The sequence below is a fragment of the Siniperca chuatsi genome, linkage group LG16 (assembly GCF_020085105.1).
Source record: "Siniperca chuatsi isolate FFG_IHB_CAS linkage group LG16, ASM2008510v1, whole genome shotgun sequence".
Classification (NCBI taxonomy): domain Eukaryota; kingdom Metazoa; phylum Chordata; class Actinopteri; order Centrarchiformes; family Sinipercidae; genus Siniperca; species Siniperca chuatsi.
In genome coordinates this window covers 14,629,438-14,644,860 of record NC_058057.1, presented here as the reverse complement: position 1 = coordinate 14,644,860, position 15,423 = coordinate 14,629,438, and the positions used below count along the sequence as shown (strand labels likewise).

General features: G+C 39.6%; 1 protein-coding gene across 4 annotated transcripts in view; it reads right to left on the bottom strand.

The window, feature by feature from the left end:
- Positions 1–8,978: 8,978 nt before the first annotated feature.
- LOC122863260 (steroid hormone receptor ERR2-like) overlaps positions 8,979–15,423 on the bottom strand; it is a 118,776-nt gene continuing 112,331 nt past the window's right edge. For all 4 annotated transcript variants that reach the window (XM_044169579.1, XM_044169576.1, XM_044169578.1 and 1 more), the window contains one exon: positions 8,979–13,579. In XM_044169579.1, the coding sequence (XP_044025514.1) occupies positions 13,335–13,579 (245 nt within the window). In that variant the 3' untranslated portion in view covers positions 8,979–13,334. The remainder of the gene's footprint in view (positions 13,580–15,423) is intronic.

Genomic DNA, 15,423 nt, shown 5'->3' with positions numbered 1-15,423 from the left:
ACTCTTCTTTTGGTCTAAAACACAAAGGACATCATATTTGTTGTTTTCTTTGTGCGTGACTGTTTGACAAGCTTTCTTGACAATGTGATGGACAAGTCTTTAAAAAAACTGTTTTAACACTTATTACATGTTATAAAACACTTTTGGAGAGTTTCCACAACACACAGTATTCAGTAGTCAACTGTGATTACACACTGCTGTGATTGCATCCTTCAGACCTCTTTACTCATCTTACATTGACATTTGCACCTTGCACCCTCCATAATTGGAGCTTGTTGGAAACTTTAAAAAGACTGAACTAGGATTATGTTTACATTACAGGAGTTATGTATTTTACCATATTTGATCTTAATTATAGCTTTGTTTTTTAGTGAGCCTGATTAAGTTGCTGTCATGTGGCTGCTGTTTAGCACTTTAAATGATCTGCTGCACCTTCTCCTCATGTCAAAATATCAGAACAGGTGACAGCTCTTAACCAAAAAGCCTGCTGTGAACCTCCAAAATGAAAGTTCAGTTTGGCCCTCTGAGTGCCAGTTTACAAATGCACCTGGCGGTTAGAGGCTGTTTGCCAAGGGATGGGTCTGGTAAATGTTATGACATCTAAGCTGTAAACTATATAAATAATCACACACATGGTCCATTAAAACTGCTGCAAAGAGTAATATTGCACAAAAAAGCTGATGCCTGAGATATGGTAATGTAAGTCTTCAAAGATGCAGAAAAATGTTTTATTTATAATAAATCACTTTGAAAATGCATGCCATCCAGGTTTTATTTGGGGAATTCAACCTGATGCATAATATCATTGTGGAAAATGAAAACAGCTAATTTAGTGTCCATGAGGAACTGTGTGCACACATTACAGACTGATTTCTCATCATGGTCGTACATGAAAAACATTTATAATCAAAAGGCAATGGAGAAGAGGTCCTCACCAATAACAAGACACTGATTTATACACCCTTTAAAGCCCATAATCTTCATCTTAACTGAAATGGATAATTTGCTGTTCCATGTGTAAAACCACAGGTTACAACATGCTGCTACAAAAGACCAATTACACATCTCACTTAGTAGTTTTCATGTTATAATATGGCAAATTATTTGATTAAATGTTTCTTTATTCCCTTCTTTTTTTCTGCAAAATCACTGGGATTTTGCAAGTGCCGTGATTAGGGCCGCAACTAATGATTATTTTTATTTTCGATTAATCTGCCAATTATTTTCTCCATTATTCTATCAATCCTTTGGTTTATAAAATGTCAAATGTCAAAATAGTGAAAAATGCCCATCACAGTTTCCTAAAGCCCAAGGAGACGTCTTCAAATGTCTTGTTTTGTCTGACCAACTGTCCAAAACCCAAAGATATTCAATTTAAAATCATATAAAACAGAGAAAAGCAGAAAATCCTCACAATTGAGAAGCCAGAACTGAGGAATGTTCGACATTTTTGCTTGATAAATGATTAATCGATTATCAAAATAGCTGCTGATTAATTTTCTGTCGATCAACTAATTAATGGACTAAATTGTGTGAATAATGTTAGCTTTTCTTAATATTAAGATGCATATTAACAGAATGATTGTGTACTTCAGCCACTCTGAACTGAACAAGGTGAATCTGCACACAGGACACCCACGGGATGATGTTATTGAAAGCCCATTTGCCAATTCCTGCCTGCAACTCCAGATCCCTAATGGCCCCAGTTCATCCTCGACTGTAACACAACAAATTATCTAAAAACTGACTACTCATCTTTGGACCCCACCCCTTTACATTTCACAATCCTGATGTGTCACTGACAAGTTCCAAACCTCTCTGTGCCAAATGCATCGACAGCCATCAATGTTAGACTTGATCAAATGCTACCGCACCCGTCAGAGGCCATCAGTGGTCAAGGCATCCTCATCGGCAGGATCTATCGTCTCTATTTACACAGTCCATCCTCTTTAAACTGTGCTATTGATCTTGGCCTAGGTCATGGAGGTTTGGCATCAAGGTAGGGGAAGGGTGGAGGGGTGGTGGATGGGAGAGTGAGGACAGAGGAGGAAGAGAATAAGGACACAGAGGGAGAGGTTTCCCTTGGGTGTCTCTAGTGCCAGTTTCTTCTTATTTAGCATTTGACCCTGGTCTTGGCTTTATTGCTCAATGCGGCTGCTTTACTTTCAGCATATAGTCAATGGCTGCCAATATTTTGAATGAAGACTTGTCAGTGCTCTTCAACAAAAGCTTAAAAATACTCTAAATAAACAGACTTGATCTATTTGAGGTCAAAGGTTTAATTTTTTCCTGCCGTTCTTTTCCTCCAAATTCCTTATCTCGGCTTTTGTCAGGTCAATATTAGAGTGAAAGACGATATCAAACAACAACCCAGTTTTCAGATCAGTTGTGCTGCTTTTCACAATGTGACAGGTGCACTGTACCTCCACACCTGCCATTCAATTATGGGCATTTCTCGTGGTCGCCTGTTGCTGTCGTTATTTAACAGCTCCGTGCTTCAGTCCATTAGCAACACCTCTGCCGGAGCAGAGCCGATAAACCATCTGGCCAGGCTCCTGAAACAGATAGCAGCCTCTTAATGGAGTGAAAAAGTAAAAGCAATTAATGTCACATTAGCACATCACTAATAAGGCCTGCCCTCCAGTATGCTACACCGAGAATAATCGGTTGGTTCAGACTGAGATGCATCCCAACAACCCTTCACTGTGAGTCCGTGTTAGGAAAATTAATTTCCACAAACAAATGAAACACTTTCAGGTCAGGTCATTCACTTGCAATGTAAAGTCAATGTCACGTTCTTTTTACAATATCATCTAAACCTGCAATCATATATTTTTTGGCCTCTTGGGGGCAGTGCAACAAGCTGTCATAACACTTACATATTATCACCTCATAAAGTTGATATGGCGAATGTGTTAGCAACATTAACATTAATTTGCAGATGTATATCTGGCCACTTGGTGAATATAAGTCCTCTCCTTTTAGCTCTGTTTTTGGTCTCCATCAACTCCTGAGAAACATTTCTGGCTCTTTAGCTGCTAAATGCTCCACTATGTTCACCAGCTAGTTGCTAACATTGTCTGTCAGCTATTTGGTGCTGGGGAGGTACAGTGGGTTTACCATTTCCAGCATTATTATAGTGTGTTAGTATGCTAACATTTGCTAATTAGCACTAAACGCAAAGTACAGTTGTGGAAATGTCATTAGTTTTGCAGGTAAATTTTGACCTGATGATGGAGCTAGATGACAGAGGATCACCAAACTTATTGCAGTTCATCCTGAGGGGCACATGAATGTGTGTAAATGTCTTGGCAATCCATCCAATAGTTGTTGAGATATTTTAGTCTGAACCAAAGTGGTGGACTGACCGACATCGCCATCACGCTGCTAGGCTCAAAATATTCATCATAGCTGCTTCAGAGTAAAGAAAGAGAAACACAAATGAAATCTGGAATTACAGCAGTACATCACTGCAAAAAAAATAAATAAAACATCTGTTGTTATAACAACATGTTATGCTCCTTATCGACAACATACCAACTTATCTTTTTATACCAGAAAAATGTATTTTGTGGTAAACAGGAATAGATGTAGTTTTTGTATTTGTAATCTAAGCTGAAAATTTGTCCTAAGTAAAACCATCCAAGATCCAAGCCCTCATGTTTTCTCTTTAGCGCAAAAGGCAGAAATACAGTTGTGAAATTTACAATAGCTGTCATTCAGTTCTCTATAACAAACATGGCGTCTACTGTATAGTGTGTGTGTGAGTCTTCCGGCCTCCCTGAATCCCCCACATCGTGACCTCCCTCACTTTCAGCTCTTGTCTTTGAACTGTAATTCAAACTTCAGACAACAGCAGCCCCATCTCAAGAGCTTTCCTAAAAACAATGCATGTCCTCTCTGGCTTGAATGAGACTGGGGTTTTAAGATCTGGCTTAATTGTTGTCTTTTCCCGTGTTTAATTATAAAAACACCAAAGCACTGTCATTGCTGCTGTCTAATTCCACCATGTTCCGCTAATTATGTTGTGTTAATAGAGTTTTTTTCTCTTTCAGCGTTACACTCATTAACACAGCGGTGACACTGCCCTTAATTGGATAAGAGGACATTAAGTCACTTTTCTTTGATTAAAATTATTGCTTCCCTATAAACATCAACCCTGACACTAACTGGTTCAAAGCACATGAAACTACATAAGACATAGCTTTTACCACGGTGTGTATACAAAGTGCTGTATGTTGCCTTGTGCTGGTTCTACCTTTCTGAAAGACACTGGCAAAATGTAAAACGTTGCTATCCTTCAGGTTTCTAAATTTAATATCACAGATGTAAGTCCACATTAGAAAATCTTCTCATCATAGTTGCACATGCCAACACAAAGAAAAATGTGTCACTTGCTGCTGCATGCTCTTGTTGCAGATACAACACAGCTCTATAAGTTTAATAAGGATCAGTCTGGAAAGAGAAGCTCCACAAACCTCCAAAATGTCAGACACTGCAGTATCATCACTCACAGTAAATGGGCTTCCTTTCCCAGCATCTCCCTTTGTCTTTTTTGTTGTGATCCTCCTGGGTCTGGGGCACAGCGGTGATGCTGTGAACTGATATGCAAATATTTAAAGCAGCTTGTAAAATACAAACTTTCAGGTCAACTAATGGAGCAACAAACTGATGTGTCTTTCCAAAGTCAGTGATTGAATTGAATTTATGTAGAGATCAAGTTATCCTATTTATGGCAAAAGCCACTACAGTTGACCATGTTGTCAAATCAATAGCACTGCCTGCCACCATGTTTAAACATCTCAAAGTTAATATCAAGCAGACCTCCATTTAACACAAGACCCAGTAGAGACAGAAAACAGACTGACACCACCACTGCTTTCCAATCCCCAGTACCCCTGTTCCCATACCCACACATGCCCTCAATTACCCTATGTGCACCACATGTGCAACATCATTAATAAGATCCACTAATAATGGTGGCGAGCTCCATTGGCCGTGAGTGAGATTTGACTAATTACTGTAATTGTATTGGAGTCATGCTCATTAAATATGAAAATTGTGTTCTGTGAAATGAATGGGGTTTCATGATCACTCTTGTATGGACAGGCAAGAAATAAATTAGAGAACAGTTTCTCGTTGCGCAGTTAACTACAGCACACACATCTACCTGCCACACCCCCCGGTCTGGTAATATAATGTGTGTGTGTGTGTGTGTGTGTGCATGTGGTGTGTGGGTGTATTTTTGTGGATGTTTGCCAGTTTGCCAATACTTGTTGCTTATGATTCTCTTTACACACACTGTATGCATGACCTGCTTGTGCATGAAATGTGGAAATGTTAAAATTGCACAGAGCATATAATTGCAATTGTAATGATTTTTGTTCTTTATTTTTTTATAGAGAAGTTTTTCAGCTACATTTCTTATAACAAGTGTTTTTTTTTTGGTATGGCTGTACTGTATGAATGCACATTGGACATGACAAAAGACACATTAAAATATTTACATAGACTAAAATACCTTTAATGCAGATTTTTTTATTATTATTTTGAACCATTTATGGAAACCTGGAAATGTTGATGATGATGTTTTTTTTTAAATGGCTCTGCAACCACATTGTGTGATCGCTGTCATAGGTGAAGAAAAGCAAACCTGTTTGCAAGCATGTGCTGTTAATTCATGTTTTATCAGGTATTCATGAAATTTCTGGCCATAAGCAATTAGTGGTGAACAACTTCCAATCCAAACACAACAATCTCTTCCCTTCACACAACAGGATGTGCCTGTGACTCTTTACTGTAACTTTTGCTCATACTTCTTTGTATCGTCTCTGGGGATTTAAGCAGCTGTCAGGACTCCAGAGCCTAGACGACAGCGTCTGGGAGTGGCTACGTCCCCGAGGAGCAGAGCCCCCTTTTCTGCATGCTCAAGTTGTTTGAGAAATCTTGCAATGCAAATGTGGTACTTACCTTTACCGCCCAGTAACAAAACTGTGTCATACTCTGAGCCTTCTGTGAAAGCCCTGATTTTGTCTGAGGAGATATAGAGGTGAGGAGAGGCAGGTAAACAAAGCATAATGTGGAGGTCAAATGCTAATGAGTGCTCCATTTGTTACGTCTGGCTCCCTCCAAAGGCAAAGTAACAACGTCAGAGGCACCCAGACATAATAAATCATCCAAATAAATTATAAACTTTAAGATTCAGGGAAGACTTCATGGTATTCATTGTGCTACCTCGAATGAATTTACAGCCAAGTCCTGATTTCTCTCATGTGTCCTTATTTAAATTGTCCCATTTTTAGCTGCGTGCTTGAGACAGCAAAATGCTTGCAGTCCATTTTCAGGCCTAACACCCTGCCATATCATTTCCATCTGCTCACTGGTTAATAGGGTAAGACCAGAGAGAACCCCAATATGACGAACCCTAATGTAACTTGCTAGTCGAGATACAGGCCATAATGCTGCAAGACTTGAACAGATGCAATGCCATGCGGGGTTTGCAGCTGTTGCGAGGCCTTAGAAGACCCACAGCTGCCCCTTCTCTGTCTGAGTCCCCAAGTAAAAGGAGACTGAAAGACGGACGTGACTGATGAGGTGATGAAAAATCCAAAGAGGCAGGTGGATGAGGAGTAACACAGGTAGCAGAGTGCACTATTGTAATGCATGTCTGATCGTTTGTTTCTTCCCTGCACTCACTGTACACCAGCGGTACGTCACTCAGTCACCGTGGCTACCTATAGATGGCGCTCAGTTCTTTTAGAAAAACACTGGCTTTTTTCAGGGCCGTCCATCACAAAGTGCCACAGACTGTGTGATGGTGTGGATGAGCTGCGGAGAAAGGCACCCTTACCTGTCCTTGAGCCAGGCGACAGAGGGGGGAAAAAAAGTAGATTCAGCATGTATGTACGCTGTAGCCAGGAGCCATAAATCATGACCTTCTTCAATTTACACAGGGAGCATATTGATGGTTTCCTATCTCCTTCACTCACTTTCACCTAGTTACATTGTCTAAGACAACACCACTCTGGGTAACCATGACTGACACTTTACAGCCTATTCTCAGTGGACTCTCACCTCAGCTGCTGAATAATCCTCACATGAGGCAAAGGAAGGAGTGGGAGCGTACGGTAGTGGAGCTAAACCCGGTGGTGACAGTACAAGGTTGCACTAACAGTGTGATCATAGATTTTCTGAAAGAGTTAGGCAACAAGGTTGCCTGATTAACACACTGCAGTGTGACAGTGTCACTGCCCCTTCTTAAGCACAGACAGGCCTGATGACTGGTGACGATTTAAGGAGAATAAAACATGGTTTACAAGATGGAAAGTCACTCTAAGGACAGTGGGCCATGCCCTAATTCCCTTCTACAAGACTGAAAACAGAGAAAAAACTACTCGCAATCCTACGAGAAAAGAGCTGCAAAGATGAAAAGTTCATGAGACAAGTGATTATGTGTTTTCCTATGTTTTTGAGCTTCTTTTACTTTCCTTGCAGGTTATTTATCAGCAGTCCTTAATGGATAGCACCTGTACATTCACTATACTAACATTCTGGCAGTGCTGACACACTGTGCAGAACAATCCACAAGTTAATACACAGTTGTTATTTCCAGCAATAATATGGAGTGGCGGCATAGCCGTGCCAAGAGAATAAATAAAAAATGAAAAAGTGACAAGCCCATTTATATGTTTAATTCAATCTTCTGTTGAGAGATCTTTTCGCTGGACATCGTAGTTGATTTTGTTTAGGGGAATGGTTTGTGGCAGGCTGATTAAACACAGACTTACTCCCCCAACCCCCATATTGGCTGAAGTTGAAAGCCCAGTAAATGAAATGACTTCCACAGGATTGCACCACAAAGGAAGGGAGTGTGTCAGATGTGCATTCAGCCAGTGTTGTAGCCAACACAAGGTCAAACGGGACATTGTGTAGACAGCTAACCAACTGACAGTCGGGGAAGGAGGATGCCGTTACACCCCAAGGCACCATCTTGCTAAACGTACAAGTGCACAGACAGAAGCACACATACATGATTGGTCATGCTAGGCAACGTTTGCCTGCACATTTCTTATCCTGAGATCAGGACAAGGCTGTACTGTAACACTGGATATAGATGCATCTGATGAGAGCATGCATTTACAATTTACTATTATTTACTATTATTTACTATTTCTGATTCTGATTCTGATTCTGATATTTTGTTAATAGCCATTCATTAAAAATCTGACTGTTCACAGCACATTACAGCAAATAATTTAAAAGTTACTTTATCTTACATACAGGTGGAAAAAAGAACTGGAGAGAATGACTAATTGTCAAAGGGAAATACAAGACCTTTGCTTGTTTATGAAACCCTTACAGTATATAGAAAGTTTAGCAAGTCGCAATTTACAATGATTTTAAAACTAACCTGACAACTATTTTTTGTGTGTCTAACTGCAAATTTAGGTTATGCTAAGGCTGTGTATATTTTTAATATGTTAGGGGAAAATGCAAATAAAATATATTTTGAAAAATTATATTACATTGTATAGTATCAGTGACATCATTCTAGGGTAAATGCATTGTCGCATCTTGTTAAAAGCTAAAACCAGCAGTCTTATCATGTATCTTCACATATTTAAGAGTTTATCAAACTGGTGCTCAAAATGCTTTATAAACCCAAGGATACAATATTATTGAGAGTATCCATAGAGGCAATCATCAAAAGGTACATGCTGAGGTTTGGGGTTAGGATCAGACGAAGACCACCGTGGTCGAAACATTGTCACGTTCATGTAGAATAAAAGTCCATGTAAAATTCCTCCTTTTTGGTATCCATAAAGGACCTTGTAATCCTGAAAAAATGGTGATAGGCCTATATTAAATTAACCTTGTCAGTAAATATGGTACAAACTTAATGAGTCAACTGTTTTTGTAGATTGTTTCTTCCCCATGTTTGTTGACTTGAAGATATTTAAAGAAATCATTTGCAGCGATTACATAAACCATGTGATTTTATTGTCACTGTACATTCAGTGCACTGTTAGATCTGACTCACTCAAAAAAAAGCATATATTTACACATGGGTACATTAGGCATGAACACAACAAACAAAACACAAGAAAATGCCACACAATACTGTCCAGTGAAACCCAGCTGTGGTTGGCTTTTTGCTTCTCCAGCATTTTTCACATTTTTTCGCTTTGTCTCACCAGGACTGTGAACTTGTGTGCATAGTTACCCTGTCCTTTTCTGAGCATGGGGTAAGTTTATAATTAAAATGAACCAAAGCTTCCTTTTAACTTGATTCATATATCACAATTGCTAACATATTGCTTTAGAGGGGAGTAAACCTCTTGGGTAATCACATGTCTATGGTACATACACCTAGCAGGGTCCTTTATACACCGTGGCCAGGGAGGTTCCTCCATGTTTTATGTAAATCTCGTCATCTCAGAGTGCACGGAGATAAGTCCGCAAATGGAACAGCGAATAAGCAGCTTTCTCCTCCGAGGAATGTGCTCCCCAATTGCAGTAGGTTCATCTACATTTTTTTTAATACCAAGTCAGTGATGTCACTTTATTTCTGTGCCACTGATTCCCAGGAGGAACCCATGGCCCCTTTCCAAACCCAGTGTAATTTTCAAAATATGAATTGAGGTATAGGGTCTGGACTTCTTCACTCGCTATACGTCCTGCTGTGCTGATAACCAAAATCGAAGATAACACAGTGTGTGTTTCAGCATTGAGAGACACAAAGACACAGAAAAGAAAAAGCAAATGAGAGAATATCCCACCTTAGGCCAAATATAACTCACTTATTATTCTCACTTGACTCAGTACAGTGATTTATATTACACAGCTATTCAGGTGGGCTCTGAATTTGTGTTGAAGTTGCTAATAGGCTACATCATGAGAAATTCATTCAACGGGCAACTTAAACAAATGATCATAGTTATATCGATGCACAGCAGCTACAGTATAGTATGGTGAAATATGCACAATACATTTGCACTGTACAGCACTGTACAGCATGTCCACGTTGTAAACAAAGCACAACTAAATGTCAGTCTGATGCGCCACAACACAAGGAACATAGGTGGCCATATTTGCCTTGCATAGCCCAGTGATCGCTCTGTTATGAAACTATTACAGACACCCATGAAATCGCCTTTGTAAAGGTTTAAACAAACCCTCCCCACCGTCAACCGAAATAAAACGTCTCTTGTCCCCAAGGTAGAGCCAAAGCAGAAATTTAATTGCTCCATTTCTTTTGAGAATTTCAGCTTAGGAGACAATTAGAATTAATTGGATGCAGTAGAACCGTTTTAGAACTCTGAAAATAAATTAAGCATTTTTCTTTTATTTTCTTACATTAATTTGAGAAGAAGGGAAAGTTGGGAAACAATTATCTGCTATCAGTCTCCAAAGTGCACAGAGGATCTACGTGAAGGAACTCTGGTCAGAGGAGAGACAGTCAGTTTGCCTGGTTTGGTCAAGCTTTTGGCCAGAATGTGTTCACGAACACTTCACACAGCTCATTGAAACACTCTCCTTTAACCATCATAATATGAAAAACATTTTTTATGAGTTTCATCTCTTGGGGAGGCTACTGGGTGAGACTTTACACAGTGTCTCATATTGGCAAAGAGATGTTTAATCAATGCATGCATTGAAAAAAGATAAAAGATTTTCCTCTTGTTGAGCTCCTATCACCGCCATCGTAGGTTTGGAGGATGCTCAAAACGAATAGCAGAATTAGCAGAATGAAGGTATAACCATTAATAATATAATGTAAATAACATCCTTATTGCACTTGCTGGCTCAAAATGCAGTTTTATCAGTGTTACTTGTGTTTAATTTGAAAGTATTTGAAGACTCTACGCTTCAGTTCGCTACTGTATAGGTGATACATCCCTCGCTTGAATTGGGGATGGATTAGCTGGTTACACATTTAGGGAAGTGCATCATGGGAATTGTATTCTCTACTGCATTGGGTTATAATTATCTATGCATTACATTACAGTGAATCAATAGCGTCTGTTCCTGTGGGGATCTTTTCAACTGTAGAAACTGGCCTATGTCTGTAGTTACTGGTCGCTTGACTTTATGTTTTTTTCTTGTTTGGGCAGAAGCTAATGGCACTTGACACTTTAAAGACACTACTGCTTTAAAGTGTTTGTAAGGGACAATATCTGTTACACTAAAATCCTAAGAGCAGCTCATTAATCTATTATTGTAGTATTTTGATCTTGTAACATGTTGATAACTGTATCACGTAATTTTGATTGCTTTCTTTGAATAATTTGGCAACTGGTTTACAATTGATAGATATTATGCTATAAAAGTCTACCATCACTTCTGGAATATACTGATTTATTGACTTAGTTTGTGCACCTCAGCATGTCAGAGTGTCAGCGTTTGTAGAAATGTACATACAGTGCCAGTCTGAATGAGTAGCACCTTCATTAAAGATGTGCAAAGATACAGAACATCTGAGGTCTGATATATTCTGTCATTGTTGTTGTTTCAATTCAGAGGGTAATTCAAGTTCTTCTCAGAAACACAAGTGTCATTATATTGTTGCACACAAACATTTAAACCTTTAAATGGCAGCAAGCTTAAATTTAAATTTCAACGATCAAGGAGACAAAGGGACTCAAGACCCTTAGCTAAAAAAAAAGTGCATTATCTTTATTTGAACTTGCCACCCTGAAACTGATACCAAAACTGAAGATAAAGGGGAATCATGATCTGTCAAGCTTCAGCTGTGGCAGTTATGTGTACTTGAAAACTATTGGCTTATATTACCATTCATGAAGACATGAGGCCTTTGTTAAGGTGTTTTGTCTCGTTTATGGGTTATTTGAAATTCAGAATGTAAAATATCTTAATCTTAATGCCCAGCAGACATTTGACAGCAGAGTCAAAATTTCAAAGTTTCCCCTCTCAGTGTCACAATATTTAACCTGTAGTCCACACTGAGAACAAAATATAGGATCATAAAAACTGTTTAATGTTTAGATGCATGAAGCTAGCATACAGACTTTGGTATCACATATGACTCAAAACAAACAAAGGGTTAATGTGATTAGCTGTGGAACTAATGTTGTCTATATAGTGACACTTGTTGTTTGAGAATACAACCTAAACAAGGGGGGGGGGATAGAAGAAAAATCTAAACCTATACAATATATTGCAATCTAATACAGCACCATCAAAAACTATATACTCAAAAATGACCAGAGCATTGACTCAGCACCTATCTGATACAAACTGAACATTATAAACTTCACAAAGGTAGTATTTATTGTAGGCTATCAGGCTGCATTAAGGAGCAGATTAGATTGCATTAAATTGCATAGATGTTGCTGTTATTGTGTCATTTACCTGTATTTAAATCTAAATAAACCTTTTTTTTAAACAAGCCATACAGTTTAGGTTAAAAATTCTCAGCACAGAATATAGCTTATCATGTGTATTTTTCACAGTATGCTTAGTTGCCAATATTTGTGTATGACACTGAACACATAGGTGAGAAGGGGATTTAGTCACTATAAGCAAAAACCACTGACTGAGATGCTACCAGAGCTCGCTAGTACAATACCCATTATTGCCACGTTATTCATAGATGCTTAGTGCAAACTCTTTGTGAACTATGATCACTAGCCAACCCTTGTCCTTCTGTAAGCACCAAGTTGACTAAAATGGCTGAGTCGATGACGCTACTACGAGGTAAATATATTACGAGGAAATCGAGAATCTTACATACCCATGGCGGGTACCGCTTTCTTGACGAATATAAGAATATGTCTAACAATTCTCCCCCCCACCCGTCCCCGCCCAGTGCAATTTCACACAATATACAGTACACATATTATATGTAGACCAGTTAGAGACTATTGCTTTGACAGCTGAGATTAGAAAATGTGAAAGGAAGAAACAAAAACACATAATGTGGCTACGTAGCCGTACAGTTCTTTAGGACATTTATATTAACACACTTCCATTTTTTAGATGAAAATAAGATAAGAAACAAATTCACAGAAGCGTCAGGTGATATAGAGCAATGGGTCTCTGGTTATAACAAGACCTCAGTTGCCTGATTTCTGTACACCACATCTTTATATACATCATCATGATCCCATAATCAGGTTGATATTCACCCTTTTTAAAACCATCTCAAGTCCTGTTTTCGTTTATGTTTATTAACATTTAAAAGTGTTAAAATGACTCTGTAGTCCAAGCCTCATCCTTTCACTCTCAATTGGCACACCACCTTTATTTTTTATGGGCTGTCCCTTGCTTCCCATTGGGTGATGCAGCTGTCTGTCAAACATCTGGCCCAAGTGTCAAGCCTTGGCCTCCAACATCTCAAGGAATAGTTTGTGCATGGGGACTTTGCCCTGCATTTTGATGCTGTAGAAGTGCTGAACGGCCTTGGTGGCGGTCTGACGGAGCAGAGGCAGCGTCATTAGCAGCTTGCCTGCCCGTCGAGGGTCCTCTGGATGCTGGGAGCCCTCAAAGTCCTGCAGAGCCTCGTGGAGAGAATCCTGGAGCCTTTGGACCGCCTCGATATTCTCTATGTGCATGGAGTCTGGAGCAAGAAGGGTGGTGGGGAAGGATGGAAAGAAAGATAATTTATGTGTTAAATCTACATATTAAATGACAAATGAAAAGAAAACATGTTCTATTCATCTGCAGTATGCTAAAAAATCTTCAGCTGCAACAACAACTTTGTGTTTTGCAGCTTTAAATTCTGCAGCCTGTCTTTGCAAACATGCAATTTTGGAGAGAGGTTTTCTCTTGTTAGTGGTTAATGACATGCCTTAAATAAATGCCTATGCGTGGCCAGGACTCTAGGGAGAGAGAGGGAGAGGTACTGTAGGTCTGTATAAATATATGGTGGGACAGAAAAAAGATTCATTTCTTTTGGTATCATGGACCACATACATCCCACCTGCTAATGAATTCAGATGGCTGCATTACTAGGATATCGCTCAGCTGAATGATGGCGGCAGATGGCCTTCATTTCCATAAGAAAGAGCAGTTGGCCCCCTTATGTATAGGCTCTAAAATAAAACCAGTTGAGACTTATTAAAAACTGCTCTCTATGTGTAAGTCTACAAGTCTACAAAAAAAAACAGGCTTGTCCTCCAAAGGACAAGCAGACAGAGTGTTTTTTATGAACAAGCAGTTGTTTGCTTTCAGCCAATTTCACTGCACAGACTTACAGTGTCAGGTCTAATCTGTGTGTGTATCATATCCACAATTCATTAACTGATAGATAAAATTGTGCACAACAAAATGTGTATTCAATTCAGTACTATAATTGAATCCAAACAATTCATCCTGATATATCTAACAGAATAAGATGGACTTGTCTCATCCTAAACACATTGTATTACTAGAGCCAAACCAAATGTGGCTGCTGATTGACGCGTGTTGAGTGAATTAGATCAGCTCTGCTATGCTTCGGAGTGAAGTAAGACCGTGTACAAACATGTAAATGAGGCAGAAAAAAGGAAAGTACAAGGCTAATTATGTTCCTAACTGACTGATTAAGTCTCTTTTACCAGTCGCCTTCTGTGTAAATTGCGTTTCTATCTTGGGAAATTAACTAGGCTATGTGGACCGCACATGTGTTCCAGCACTCTTCATTTGAAACCTTCATGTTAATACTGATCTGATCCTCGTTTGGCTGTGTGAGTGTGTGTGTGTGTGTGTGTGTGTGTGTGAGAAGCAGAGAGAGGAGGGGAGAGGGAAAGAAAGAATATGTTATAAAATGTGTGTCAGTGTGTGTAAATACACAGAGAGAATGTGTTCATATGTATGTGTGTGTGTGTGTGTGTGTGTTGAAGGAGGTTAGGGGCGGAATCCAAAACTAACTTTGAAGAAACAATTTCCATGTAATCCGTCAGCAGCCTGGCGTCAATCCCGTCGATACTCCGCTAATTACAAAATCAATGGCCATGAATTTCCACAGCTGTCACACCCACAGGACCCCTAGAGCCGAAGCTCTCCGAGACTGTGTTCAAACGAGCCGAAGCTGCCCTGAGCCCTCCCTGAAGCTGCCCTGAGCCCCCCCCCCTTCCCTCCGGTCCTCCCATTTATCCTCCCCTCTCTTCACTCTCCCATGGAGAGTTTGTCATCAGAAGACTAAAGCTCTGGGCTCAGCATTTTTCATTTTTCAGTCAGGCAGAAGAAAAGACTCCTAACAGGCATTGATTAGTGGGGACAGGCCCAGCCTCATGAAAAGCAAACTGTCGATACGGGCGCAGCATCTTCACATTGGAACAAACGAGGCCCGTCGCTCCCCAACGCTCATTCCACTCCACTTAACACATTTTATTGACAGCCCCTGTTTTCCTAATGAAATGCTAAATATATCTCCCTCGGCTGTGGCGCGCTGGCAGCTACTGTTATGGAGATGGAGAGAAT